The following is a 12,869-nucleotide window of genomic DNA, read 5'->3' as shown; positions in this document are numbered from 1 at the left end:
ACATGAGTAAAAAGTTTAGGAACAAAACTTAGATCATAAGAAGTGAAAGTAGTCGCTATGCAGCATCGTCCCTTTAAGAAGTTTATGTTATTATATATTAAATTATCACATTGTCATTGTTGATAGATTAACATCAAGTAGCATCTTAATGTTGCAGCTGGTCGAGCTGGAGCAACTGTTCACTTCTGTAACAATGCATCATTATTTATAAGACAATAATATGTTTTGTGGGAAAATTTGTAAAAAATGTATTTGTAAAGTGTGTCAAATAAATGCCATCAAATGAAAAAGTACAATATTTCCCTCTGAAATGTAGAGGTGCATTGGTACCATAATATGGAAACTTTCCACCACTGATTTTTAGCACATCTTATGTTTCATGTCCTATAATAACACATAATACTCTGTTGTTCTAAAAAATAAATTATGAGTAGGGCAAGTTGAAATGCTCAGTAACTTTTTACACTGGCAAATAAGTTCACTGACATGATGATAATTTAATGTGTAATCTTCCAAATATGAGTGGTTTTGTGAATATTGTGCTTACTCCAGCATGTTTTCAAAGCTCTGATATGGGTAAGATGCTGAGGCTGACTCAGTCTCTGTGCGGTTGCATTTGTGCAAAAGTGCTACTGTTTGCTCAGCAAGCAAATCTCATGACTCCTCCCCTCCCAGAGCAGGCTGTTTAATTCCTGTGAGGTGATGCCCGCTTGGTAACGTAATAAAGTTGCTGGATGCAATCCCAGAGGCACAATGTGTGGATCATGTTCATCTGACAGACCTGCTCTCTGCTCCACTCCTGCGCTCACACAGCCTGCTGCTCTTCTGTAAGTACTGCAGGTCACAGCCATCTCAGCTTTTAGATGTGATGAAGGGAGAGATGTCTCTGCTGGTTGAATAACTCACCAGGACTTATGAATGAAAACACATCACACACAACATCGGGGACAGGGAGAGGGAGAGCATGTTATTGCATTTGGTAAGTTTTCGCCCTTTAATCTGGGAAAAGAGACGACTGAAGTTATCACACTGCAGCTGTGTTGCCTTCAAGGTCTGCTGAACACTGTGTGATGATATTTAATTTGAATTTTCAACAATTTTTAAAAATGTACAGTAACTTACATGTTTTAATTAATGTAGCTCATGTTCTCTTCAGCATTAGTAGTCAAAAGAGACACATTTGTTCTGCATTGGTTCTGGTTAAGGTTCAGTGAGTGACAACAATTAAACATTGTATGCTTTGACTTTAGGTGTGATAATTTGCCCCTATACACAATGTTTAAAGAATGCTCTGTATGGCATTTTGTGATGGAAAGTCACTAGCTTAAATCCCTAGTGGAGTTATAAATGTTGTGCCCAGAGGCAGCCATCCTGATAGGGTTCAGTACTTTTTCAGCCACATGCACGCACCAGGAATACATAAGTAGGCTAATCATTTTGCTCATTATTCTTTTTGCCAGGAGGTTCCTGTCCTGGTGTAACTGTCAGAACATAATGGTGGCATTTAAAGGGATCTGGACCAAGGACTTCTGGAGGGCTGTGTCTGGAGAGTACCTGGCCACTCTCATCTTTGTCCTTCTCGGTCTGGGCTCCACCATCAACTGGGCTGCAGGGGAGGAGAAGCCTCCCCCAGCCGACCTAGTCCTTATCTCGCTGTGCTTTGGCCTCAGCATCGCCACCATGGTGCAATGTTTCGGCCACATCAGCGGTGGACACATAAACCCAGCTGTCACTGCAGCTATGGTTGTAACTAGAAAGCTGAGCCTGGCAAAGGCGTTGTTCTATGTGGTGGCTCAGTGCCTGGGGGCTATTACAGGAGCCGGGATTCTCTACCTAGTCACACCTGCTGCTGTTAGAGGGTCCCTCGGTGTGACCACAGTAAGAATCAGACCATAGTCATTTACAGTTGTCTGTTTGATGAGTTTTCTTGCAGTTTTGTAAGGGAAAATCTTGTGTTTCCAAGGTGAACTCCAACATCTCCCTTGGACATGCTCTTCTTGTGGAGCTTCTTATCACATTTGAACTGGTCTTCACCGTCTTCGCCACCTGTGATCCCAAACGTACAGACCTGGGCGGCTCTTCTGGCTTGGCCATTGGCTTTGCTGTAGCAATTGGTCACTTATTTGCAGTAAGTACCTTCCTTTAAGATAGGTAAGAGATAGATTTGAAATGACAGGAGAATATTTATGGCAGGGAGTTCTCTGAAGAAGCCTCTTGGGCAAGAGTTGAAATGTTTTCAAGACCTACAACCAAGTCCAGTAGCCCTCAAGTCAACTTATCTTGGACAGCCATGACCAAGATGACTGAGAATCTTTACAGACCTGTTTCGCTGTTGTTATTTTCTAAAATTCTCATGACTCCAGCAACAAGGTGGTCAACTAGATTATGTAGAAAGAATGGTGTATTTACAGTAAATATGTATTTAGACATTTATATACAAAGTCTAAATACAACACAACAACCTCAGGAATATTTTACAACTCCATCTTCATATCAGCTGACTCCTTCTGTGCCAGCTTCAACAGTGAAACAGTAATTTAAAGATTAATCTCAAAATCATATTAAATTTAACACGCCCCATGAAAGAATTGCAAACCTCTTTAGCATGTACTGAAGGCTGGAGCAGTGATATGTCTTGAGAAAAAGCAGGTGCATCAAAGCATCTATTGTTCAATGTGTAATATTGTACACTTTTTAATGATTCACACCCACGTGCCCATCTTTATTGGAGGCTGCCATCGCATGGCAACCAGTCTCTGGGGGCTCCTTGAACCCTGCAGAGCAAATGAATGCACTGGGAAATAGATGGTACCTCTCGCACTGCTCAACTGATTTCTCCCTTGTCCTATTTTAGCAAATGCACAAATACATTTACTGTATTACGTACATATTTTGACTTGTATAAGATATGTTCTTCAGAATAAGACATATTCTGTCAGTCAAACAGACAGCCTTATACCTAAAACATATCTCAGATGATAACTATGATGTTTCATGATTTAGACTAAAAGCGATGCTTTTGCGTGTGTTTCTAGATTCCTTATACAGGAGCCAGCATGAACCCCGCTCGTTCCTTTGGCCCTGCAATGGTCACGCTTAACTTCGAGAACCACTGGGTAAGAGATACTTCCCTAAGAGGATAATCTTTCTTTGAGGAGTTTGCATGGCCAAAGTATTACCCTGACTCCAGTTAATGAACATGTGCCACTCACTTCTGTGTAAATAATAATGCTTAAGAGTCTGTTTCAAGTATTCTGCGGTGGTGTCATGTCAAAATGCTCTGAAATAATTTGAAGTAGTTAGTGATGATTATATTTTACTGTCCTGAAGAGGGCAAGCTCAAACGACAGTAGGCCAGAATGGCATGTTGAAACCTGGTAAGGTCACAATTTCAGCACTATTGCCAGGACAGTAAAAACAGGTGTGACCTAAAGACAAAATCAAAGACCAGTCTTCCACTCATATCTGTAAATGCCAACAGAAAGCTATAGAAGTGAGCTGGTTTTTCAATGCTTACTAAAAACCTTACACATGACCCTTTCTTCAAAACTTCATCCAACAAAAGAATCACAAATTTGCAGCTTTTCACCTCTAGCTACATAATGAGATGTCACTGAACGAGGTGTAAAATAACATTAGCTCTGAATTTATGTATCCAGGAAATTATTTCCACTGAGCTATTTGCAGACAGCATGGCGTCATGTTGTGTGTGTGTGTGTGTGTGTACTGGGTGATGCACAGATTGTCAGAGTTGCTGGTGTCATATTCACAAGTGTCTTCTCTTGGTTGCACATGCTTGATATCACACACGCTGAGCTACCTGCCTCTGAGGTTGACCCTCTTTTCCAAACAGTTTTCATATCAATGTCAGTGCTACATTGTGTTGACAGTAAAAAAAAACATCTCTGACAGATTATTTGATTAGCCAGGTGGCTAAGAAAGGTGTTTCTCTTATTGTTTATGGTAGGTGTACTGGGTGGGACCCATTCTTGGGGGCATACTGGCTGCTGGCCTGTATGAGTACCTGTACTGCCCTGACCCTGAGGTAAAGAAGAGGCTCAAACAGGTCTTTCAGAAGGACCAATCAGGGAAATACAGGGAGGTGGAGACAGAGGACATTGCCATCAAGCCAGGTACCATTGGCACCATCGACCTGGGGAAAACTGAGAAAAAAGATCCTTTCCAGGACTCGACGGGAGAACCATTGTCCTCTGTATGACTATCACGTGCACTGGAAATGGAGACCAATCTGTAGACTAGACTGACAATCAAACTTTGGAGTATTAATCTTGAGTCTGCCCCCCTGCCCAAAAGACTTTGTCCCCAGTAGCAGAATTCTGTCCATGAAACTTTACAGCAGGGCTGAATCACTTTCATTGTCATAAAGCTAATATGATGTTATGGCTCAATCCCACAAATGTCTACAGCCTGTATAATACTACTCCTGAGGCCCTGAATGATTTTGTAGCAGTGGCATGTGGTGCACCTTGCACACTGCAGAATAACAGCCAGCAATACATTGTGTCAAAGAGATACAGTATGTGTAGGGTCAGCCAGTTAGGTTGGGTCATCACGCTGAACTGGAGAAGTGAAGAAGAAAATGCGGCCTTGTTATTTTTGGATTAGTGTCACATTTGGTCCATGTACCGTATATATAATAACAGGAGAGATTTTCCTTGTGATCATTAAGCACATTACAGGTCCCAAGTAATGTAAGACAGCTCTGACAAGCTTTATTATCAGAGTTATATTACAGTGCTCTCTATTTTCAGTGCATTAGTCAGGGAAACAACCAGTTCATCCTTATGGAGACAATCTTTTTCTGTAAAGATTTATCCCAACAAAACTAGATGTTTATCATCATCATCATCATTTGTCTATTGTGATATAATGATTTGATTTTGTTTCTATTTTCATAAAATTGTCATTCTTAGATGTTTTTATTTTGTAGATCTAGATTTGGTTCTTGTAACACATTTTTTATTTCTGTATGATCTATGCTCTATTTCACACTTGAATTTATAATTTATTGGTATAAGATATTTGGCTGATCTGTCTTTGCAATTGTGTGCTCAGATATTTCTCAATTATGTTCACAAACTGGAAGTGCTACAAGATGTAAAAGATATTCTTAAAAAGTTGTAAAAATATATATTTTTTTCTAATTTCTAAGACATGAAAAGTCTCTTTTTCGCTTGACATTTCTGAAATATGCAAACAAAATAGCTGCACAAATTCCCTGGAACTTCCACAAATTTATATGAAATCGAGTGACCATACCTACAAGGTTTTTCACTTGAGTCACTTGTTTCAGGTGGTGGGAGCGGAGCACTGGGGAGAGGAGAGGTCCAGATCAATGATGGATTGACTCATCTACCTTTTGATTATGTCTCCCTGTGGCCAGATGAATGTCCATAACGTGTGTTCTTTGTGAGTTAAGTCTCTGAGAATAGCTTCATATAATCTCATTCCATCAGCAGAGAGCACAGAAAATGATACCATTTTATGATACGAAATAGAGGTGATCTGTTATGTCTACACTTTATTTCCTTTGCTAAAAGAACAGGTGCAATTCAATCTTTTTTTCTGTAATGTGGAGGAAATGATCACTGATCGTACTGCATCAACTGAAGTTGTTACATGGTGCAACTATATTGCGTTTGCAAGGCTAGAATGCCAGTGTAATTCAGATACTAAATCAAAACTATTTTTACTCCTACATGGACAGTGGCGGTTTTTGGCACGGGCGAACCGGACAGCCGCCTGGGGCGGCATCACATGCGGGGCGGCACAACCACGTGAAAAGAAAATCATCTGGGCCGCTAAGCTGTTTTCTATTATCTATCATATTACTGTGTGGGGAAATTGGCCAATTGGCGCCGCCCCCATCTCCCAGCATGCACCACCAGCATATGCATGTAGAAACGGCACCCCTGGTGGTTAGGTTGGAAGACTGTGGGAGTCCGAAACATGCGCGGTAGCTCATGAGGCAGTTGTATTGAACCACTGTACCGAGGTGTGGTTTGAAGCACTTGAGTGACGTTTGAAGCAGGGGAGTGCTTCGGACGTCATACGAATCACCTGATTGTTTCGGTTTGTCATGTGAATCACGTGGCGGGATCGAGTGTGTTCAGAGATAGAATTGCTCTGTATAGTGGCGGTCATTTGAATTTTTCTTTGCAGAGTATGTCGGTTTGTTGCGTTTGTTAGGTGTTTTGAGAGTTAGTGTTGACAGTGTATTTTTGGAGAATCAGTGTATATAGAGCAATAGATATATAATATATAAATTAGATAGATATAAAGAGTTATATAGATAGGTATATAGATATATAATCCTAAAAAACATCAGATATAGATAAGACATATAGATTCATTACATATAAATAATCTGTGCCATCTGAACAGGTTTTTTTCCAAGGCTGGGGAAATAGTTTGTAAAAGAAGAAACCGACTGAGTCTAAAAACTATAGAAAAACTGTTATTTCTTCATAAAAACTCAGTTACAAATAAACAGTTACACAAGCACACCCACTGCCCTGTTCTTCAAACACACCCTCTTTACCCACATACACATAAACCTCTTTACCAACGAATCAGTCTGTATTTGTAGAGCACTCTACAAATACACTCTCATGAATGTACCAGCACCATTTCAATGTTTCACAACACAAAATATTTGTATATTATTCTTTTATTTTCTTTATTATTCTAAAATAATAAATTATATTGTTTATATCTTATATTATTGTTATTCTCTGCTGTTGTTATGTGATTTGGGGGGGGCGCTTGGAGGGGGAATCTCCCAGGGAGTAGTTCAATGTAGAACCGCCACTGTACATGGACTACCTCCCTCCATCTCACCTTCCTCCCAAACATTGTGCAATTTTCTTATGTTACAGCAGCATCACCTACTGGCCACTGTGTGAATAGCATACTGTGCAAAAATGCTCCCATTTGTATTTCTCCAGGGGAGGGCAGCCACGAGCCTTGGATGTCCAGGTTGCTCTGCAGACACAAGTCGGTTTTATTCATAAGTCTGAGCCACATTTCATTTGAAATTGGTCCAGACCATTAATTCAGAACTACACAGGAGCATTAACTGTTGCACAGCCTTGTAACAGGGACCCAGTACACAAGCGAGAGCCCAAGCAAGTTATATACTAAATTACTTTTTTGTCAACCTTTGTATTCCTAGCATTTTTACAATTTTGTGAGAGCATGAGAAATGCTTATTTTCACTTGAGCTGCTAAAATTGAATTGCATTCCCCAAACTTTTCTCCATTTAACATTAAACTCCTGAACACCAGTGCTGTGAGATTGTTGTGATGTTAACAAATGCTGTTCTTCAAGGCCTAGTGGAGTTGAAAATGGACAGCACTGAATTTCTCAGCAGCACCATGCTTTACCTGCAGGCATGCTGCCTGTATCCCTTAGGGCTTCAGTGGCTCGAGGCCAGCACCCTCTCAGCTCCCCTTAATAATCTTTATAACTCAAATAAATGAGTACATAAATCTGATGTTTCATGCATTGACTATTTCCTCTTGGGACAGTGGACGGGAAATGGGCTCACTCAGATTTGATTTATTGGCCTTTGCTCATCTTAAGATTAAATAGAGGAAGACAGGTGAGGATAGCAGTCCCTCATTGAATTGGGAATTTGGTTTTGTTATGAATTTCATATTGGTGATGGAGAGCAAGATGTTAAAAAGCCTTTAGTGTGTGTAGCTTCTGTGCACATGCAGAGCAAGACATTGTTGAAATTCCTTTCAGTACATTTTTGAACTACTACATGAGCCAACACTGTAAAGTGTCAATCACTCCTGAGATCTCATTAGAAAAATGTCCTCTCTGTGTGCTGACAAACCTCCAAAAGATTGCTGCAGACACCTCAATCAGCAAAAAGCTAATAAAAAGTGACTGCAAATAATAGACCAACGCTTTTTCAGCTGTTTGTTGACATCGTGAATAGCTTATCAGCAAGATGTTGAGCAGAAAACTGATAATACATGGACAGCCTTCATAGTGGCTTACTCCATAATTCATTAATATACATTCCCATATGATGCAAATACCAACAATGGTTATATGATGGTAATATTATTATAACCAGAGCTTCATTTGCACATCATACAGATGCCAGCAAAATATATCTCAAAGTGCATCTTATGTTTATCTAACTGAGAACAGACAGATTTCTTGCGACTTGAAAATTCAGATTCTCAATTCCCAGCATACAACAGAAGGGGCAAAAGATAAAACACACACCTTAAAGATCATTAGCAATTAATATTTGGGGATTCATGAAGAAAAACAGCGTTAAACACTTGTTTAATAATTCATACTATAAACAAGAAAGTCTCCCACTTCCTTAATAATTTAGACGTAAGCTAATGTTGATTTATTCAGGAAGGTCTCTGCCACCAGCACTGCCTGGAGTGCCCAAATTTGAATTAAAGTAGGACAGTAGCAGGCGAGTCTGTAATAACATTTGTATAATTTTATTATTGCTCTGGGCTCAGTTCATTTCCTCCTCCAGTAGCTGCGTGAAATTGTTTGATTCTGGAAACTGCCTTGAGTCTGCGGCTCTGGGGTTGGAGGGTGGTACAGGAACAGGAAGGCATGCGACACTCTCTCTCTGTCTGATGCTGTCAGACACATAAACACAGAAACACACACACACACAACTCCGTGTACACACACACACACATACATACACACGAAGAGAGAGAGAGATAAATAACTTTATTATTCTGGGTTTTGTAATACTGTTACATTGGCTCACTTAATAACTCAAGCTGTCTTGAGAATATGATTGATATTCCCACTCACCTTGTCACTTGTGATAAATATTTTACTGCATTCATGTGAGATAGCTAAGAAACCAAATAACTCATTCATTACATTATCAAATCACATAAATATGAGAGCTTGCATTCACGTCTTTTTCCCTTAATATTAGTCAGAGAAAGTCACTTCCACTGTTTCTGTGCAAAGAGTTTGTTTGTAAAGAAGCTGATCTGATGAAATTCTAGCTTTTTCTAACTTTACTACTAAGAAATATTTCATTTCATTTGGCCCACAAGGAAGAATTAAAGTTCATAATCATTTGGAGGTTTACTAAGCTATCAAGTCTTATCGTGTGATTTCTAGTTTGTGGTGTTCCTCTACTATATTGTGATTTTGTTTACCAATGATAGGACTATCATTTCCAAAATGGTAATTTACAAAACTCTGATTACTCTAACACAAACAATCAAGTTTGGGAGGTATTAGCTCATGTAACACACACCTGAGACCCCGGTGGCTTTGACACAGGAAGGGAGGGTGGAGAAGTTCTGATTGGTTTCCTCGGGGCTCTGCTTCCAACTTCCCACCCGCACACATTCCCTCACTCCTCCTCCCCCCTTCAATTCCTTTATGCAGAGCAGCCCAAACTGCAGTTTGATGAAACACATTTGTTTGACTTAACTCTTGCTGCGCCATCATGGCTAAATCTCGAAGGCCTGTCGGTGTAATGTGGCCCAACAGCAATTGGGTTAATGAGAGGATATATGTGCAAGTGTGGGACTTGACCGGAGGAGCTGTTTTCCATTTGGGTTTGGTCTGCTTGTGTTATTAGGGAAACCTTTATTATTGTTGCCCTCTAGTGGGAACCATATAATAGGATTACATTTTATTAGAGCCTCCCAGCATTACCCAAGCAGCCCCCTCCTCTTGTCTCTCTTCCCCTCACAGTAGTGTCACTGACTCCTCTGTCCACTGTGGGTGGGATGGGTACATTTGGGGCTGAGAGGGAAGCCAACGAGTTGGGCTGTAAGTGATACCATACAACAGGGATCCTCATCTTTTCTTAGCTGCTGAAAAAGCGACTTGTTAAGGTGAATTTTTGATTTTTGATCACTTTTGTCAAAGAGCAAACTGAAACCCTTTTCATAAGCAGAACAGACTCTGTCATGTGTTCCATGTTTGCTTTGTAAAGTCGAATAACTCAGTAGAAGTGTGGCGGGAACTTCCAATATGCAAACTCGGTGGAGTTTGCGCATAGGAAGTTACTGATAAAGAGCAAGAAGCAAGACACAATTATAGTACACAGGCTTGTTGGTTGTCTTTACCGTTTGCTTTAAGTAACTGAACATGACTGCTCTTGTGTCAGAAAATTACCATTGTTAATGTTTAACCTTCCTGGGCAATACCTGATGGTATGACTTGGACTGCATTGTAGCCACAGAGACATTCTCCAAAGCTAAATTTCATTGTGCCAAAGATAATATTTGATGAACAGTTCTGGCCCAAAACTGTGCAACCCTGCAGGGCAGATTGAGTCAGGCTCTGGAGCAGCTTCAGCACTTTCCCTTATCCATCCCACTCCCTTACATAACCACAGGCCATTAGAGGGGTGTGGTGAGTATAGCAGCAGTTATTAATATGGTCTGAGGCTAAACCAACATCTCTCTCAGTCCATTGCAAGGACCGGGTAGCCCAGAGTCATTCAATAGGTACAATGGTTGTTTACCAAGTTTAGCCACTTATATAGTATCTAACACTAGATATAATGGTTATAAAGGTGCTTTAAGAAAAGCAGTATCTTCATTCCTAGACAATAAAATAGACATCCATATGCTGAAAAGTCTAGACTATGTCACTGCTGAATTAGTGCTGATAAAACGGAGCCTTCCTTTCAGTGTTACAATGGTGGTCAAAGTCCAGCTTTAAAGTGAAATCTTGTAACTTTTGATAAACAGTTGCAGCTTTGGCCACAAATGATAACTGAATAATAGCAAATGCTTAAATGCAGTGTAACAATAGCACAAGTAAAAAAGAGACATACAGTCAGCAAACCGACGCAGAGATGTCCATTATACGATTTTATTTAAAGTTTGCCAGCATGAGCAAACATGACCACAGGCTACCAGCCATACCACACAAAGTTAGGTGGTAGCTGGAAAAGTGCTGAGTGTATTGACTTGTGAAAAGGTGTGTTTTTTGGTTTATGAATTTCAGGTTTCATTTGTAAGAGGAGTATATAGTGGACAATTTCTGCAGTCAGTTTCACAACAGTCCCTCAAACCAAATTAGTTTTCCAGGATTCCTCTCTCCTTTCTCCTGTGTATGCATTTACAATCCTATGATGTCATTCGGGTTAGGCAGTTTCTGTTTGGGGCAAAAGCACATCTGAAACCAATCTGGATAATTTGTCCACCAAAATATGGCGCGGCCAGCCAGGGCTCGCCTGCTGTTGCTGCTGTAGCAGTTAGATCCAAGGAAAATACTACTCCTCCACAGCAGCATTAGAACAATGGCTTTGTTTTTTTGGCATCAAACATCACATGCATTCAGAGATCTCCACTGATTAGTTTCAATAACATCTGATGCATGTTTTAAATACTGAAATGAGAGGATCTGATCAGTATTTTCCATTTGTGTGGAAAATGTATAAAGTATGGGATTTTAAGGCCTGGGGTGTTCTCCAGTCACTATAAGTTTGTCAGATTAATGGCATATAAATGTGTGCGTGAATTCTTGGTTGTTGAGACTTTGTGAATAGCGTAACCCCTGGGGCAAATAACTTCATTGTAAAACACTTTAATCCTGTGTTTGTTTTCCTTTGGGACATGTTGGTCAAAAAGTGGAAAGTTTAATGATCCCTGGATGGGATGGGCAAGGGATAGCTGGCCCTTCCTCAAGAGCAATTCTGCTTATCATCTACAAAAGATGCTCTGAGAAGGGAACTCTTTTGATGAAGAGAACTGGAAAATGCTTTTGTTTGTATGCTTGCATCCTTCAGTCGCTGGTCCCTAGACGAGGCATTCTTTTTCCACTGTTGCTGGAACATCAAAACAAACTTGGATTCAGCTTTCTCCCCGGATCAACCATTGAAAGGCTCAGCCTGTTTGTAAACATTTGTGCCAAATGGATGTTTTCTCTGTTATTTTCTCGTGTTTTTCTGCTTCTTGAGTTGGGTAATGTTACAGTTACATGGCTAAAAAAACAGTTGCTTTCATAGCTGCAGTGTCGATGCTCTCAACAGTAGGGGGCGCAAGAGCGGATATTTCAACCTTATTCTATTGCAGAAAGGCGTGGGGATAACTATTGGGAATGTAAAGAAATAACTGTGTCAATTCTATGTCCAGATGGGCACAAAATAAAACTCCTGACACTTGAGAAAGAATAATTATGCATGTTCACATGAAGGGATTTTACAAAAGGAATGTCTTTAAACGAGTAATTCCTTCACTGTCTGCATCCCCCAAGTAATTCTAAAAGCCTCAGAAGTGCCTCAATCTTCCTGAAATCATGCATGGTTGAACATTTGAAATGAGCTCGCACATCACCCTCAGGCACTGATTCAGACTTGATTGGGGCAAGGCAAGCTGCAAGTGCTTATTTATACAACTACGTCATTTGGAGGTTGTCCAAAGGGAGGAAAGAGACTGAAAAGATTACAAAGGAGAAACTACAGAGTGAGAATTTCATTAACCACATTCCATTAATTTAATAAGTTGATTCCAGGCTAATCAACAAGTTGTCCAATGCACGTGCAGTGTGTATGGCATGCATTAAAGAAACAGACTAGATAGGTTAGATGTTTGAGAGGTAGGGGGGAGGTAGAAAAAAAATCAAAAAGCACCACCAACAATCTATATAATTATCATCATCTGCTGCTTTTCCTCCCTGGCAAAGAAACACTCCATCCATTTGTAGAAATCGCCCGGGGGAACGTTACATCAAAACTAATCATAACGATTAAAATCAGCTTCTCTGCGAGAGGGAGGCAATAGGCAAGTTGGAGGCAGGAGGAGTGAGGGTGTTGTAAATGCAGAAAAAAAAAAAAGATTTCTTTATTTGATTTTATAAAAACATAAACTCA

General features: G+C 40.2%; 1 protein-coding gene across 2 annotated transcripts; it reads left to right on the top strand.

The window, feature by feature from the left end:
• The first annotated feature begins 750 nt into the window (after positions 1 to 750).
• Positions 751 to 5,068, top strand: LOC121192860 (aquaporin-4-like). Of its 2 annotated transcripts, none has more exons than XM_041054796.1 (5): positions 751 to 827; positions 1,461 to 1,878; positions 1,964 to 2,128; positions 3,036 to 3,116; positions 3,968 to 5,068. In XM_041054796.1, the coding sequence occupies exons 1-5, from the start codon at positions 754 to 756 to the stop codon at positions 4,217 to 4,219; spliced, it is 990 nt and encodes a 329-aa protein (XP_040910730.1). In that variant the 5' UTR covers positions 751 to 753; the 3' UTR covers positions 4,220 to 5,068. The 2 variants fall into 2 exon arrangements, with proteins under 2 accessions (XP_040910730.1, XP_040910731.1); XM_041054797.1 differs by lacking the exon at positions 751 to 827 and adding an exon at positions 845 to 979.
• Positions 5,069 to 12,869: the final 7,801 nt, after the last annotated feature.

This window comes from Toxotes jaculatrix, chromosome 14 (assembly GCF_017976425.1).
Source record: "Toxotes jaculatrix isolate fToxJac2 chromosome 14, fToxJac2.pri, whole genome shotgun sequence".
Taxonomy (NCBI): Eukaryota; Metazoa; Chordata; class Actinopteri; family Toxotidae; genus Toxotes; species Toxotes jaculatrix.
This window is presented reverse-complemented; position numbering and strand designations above follow the sequence as displayed.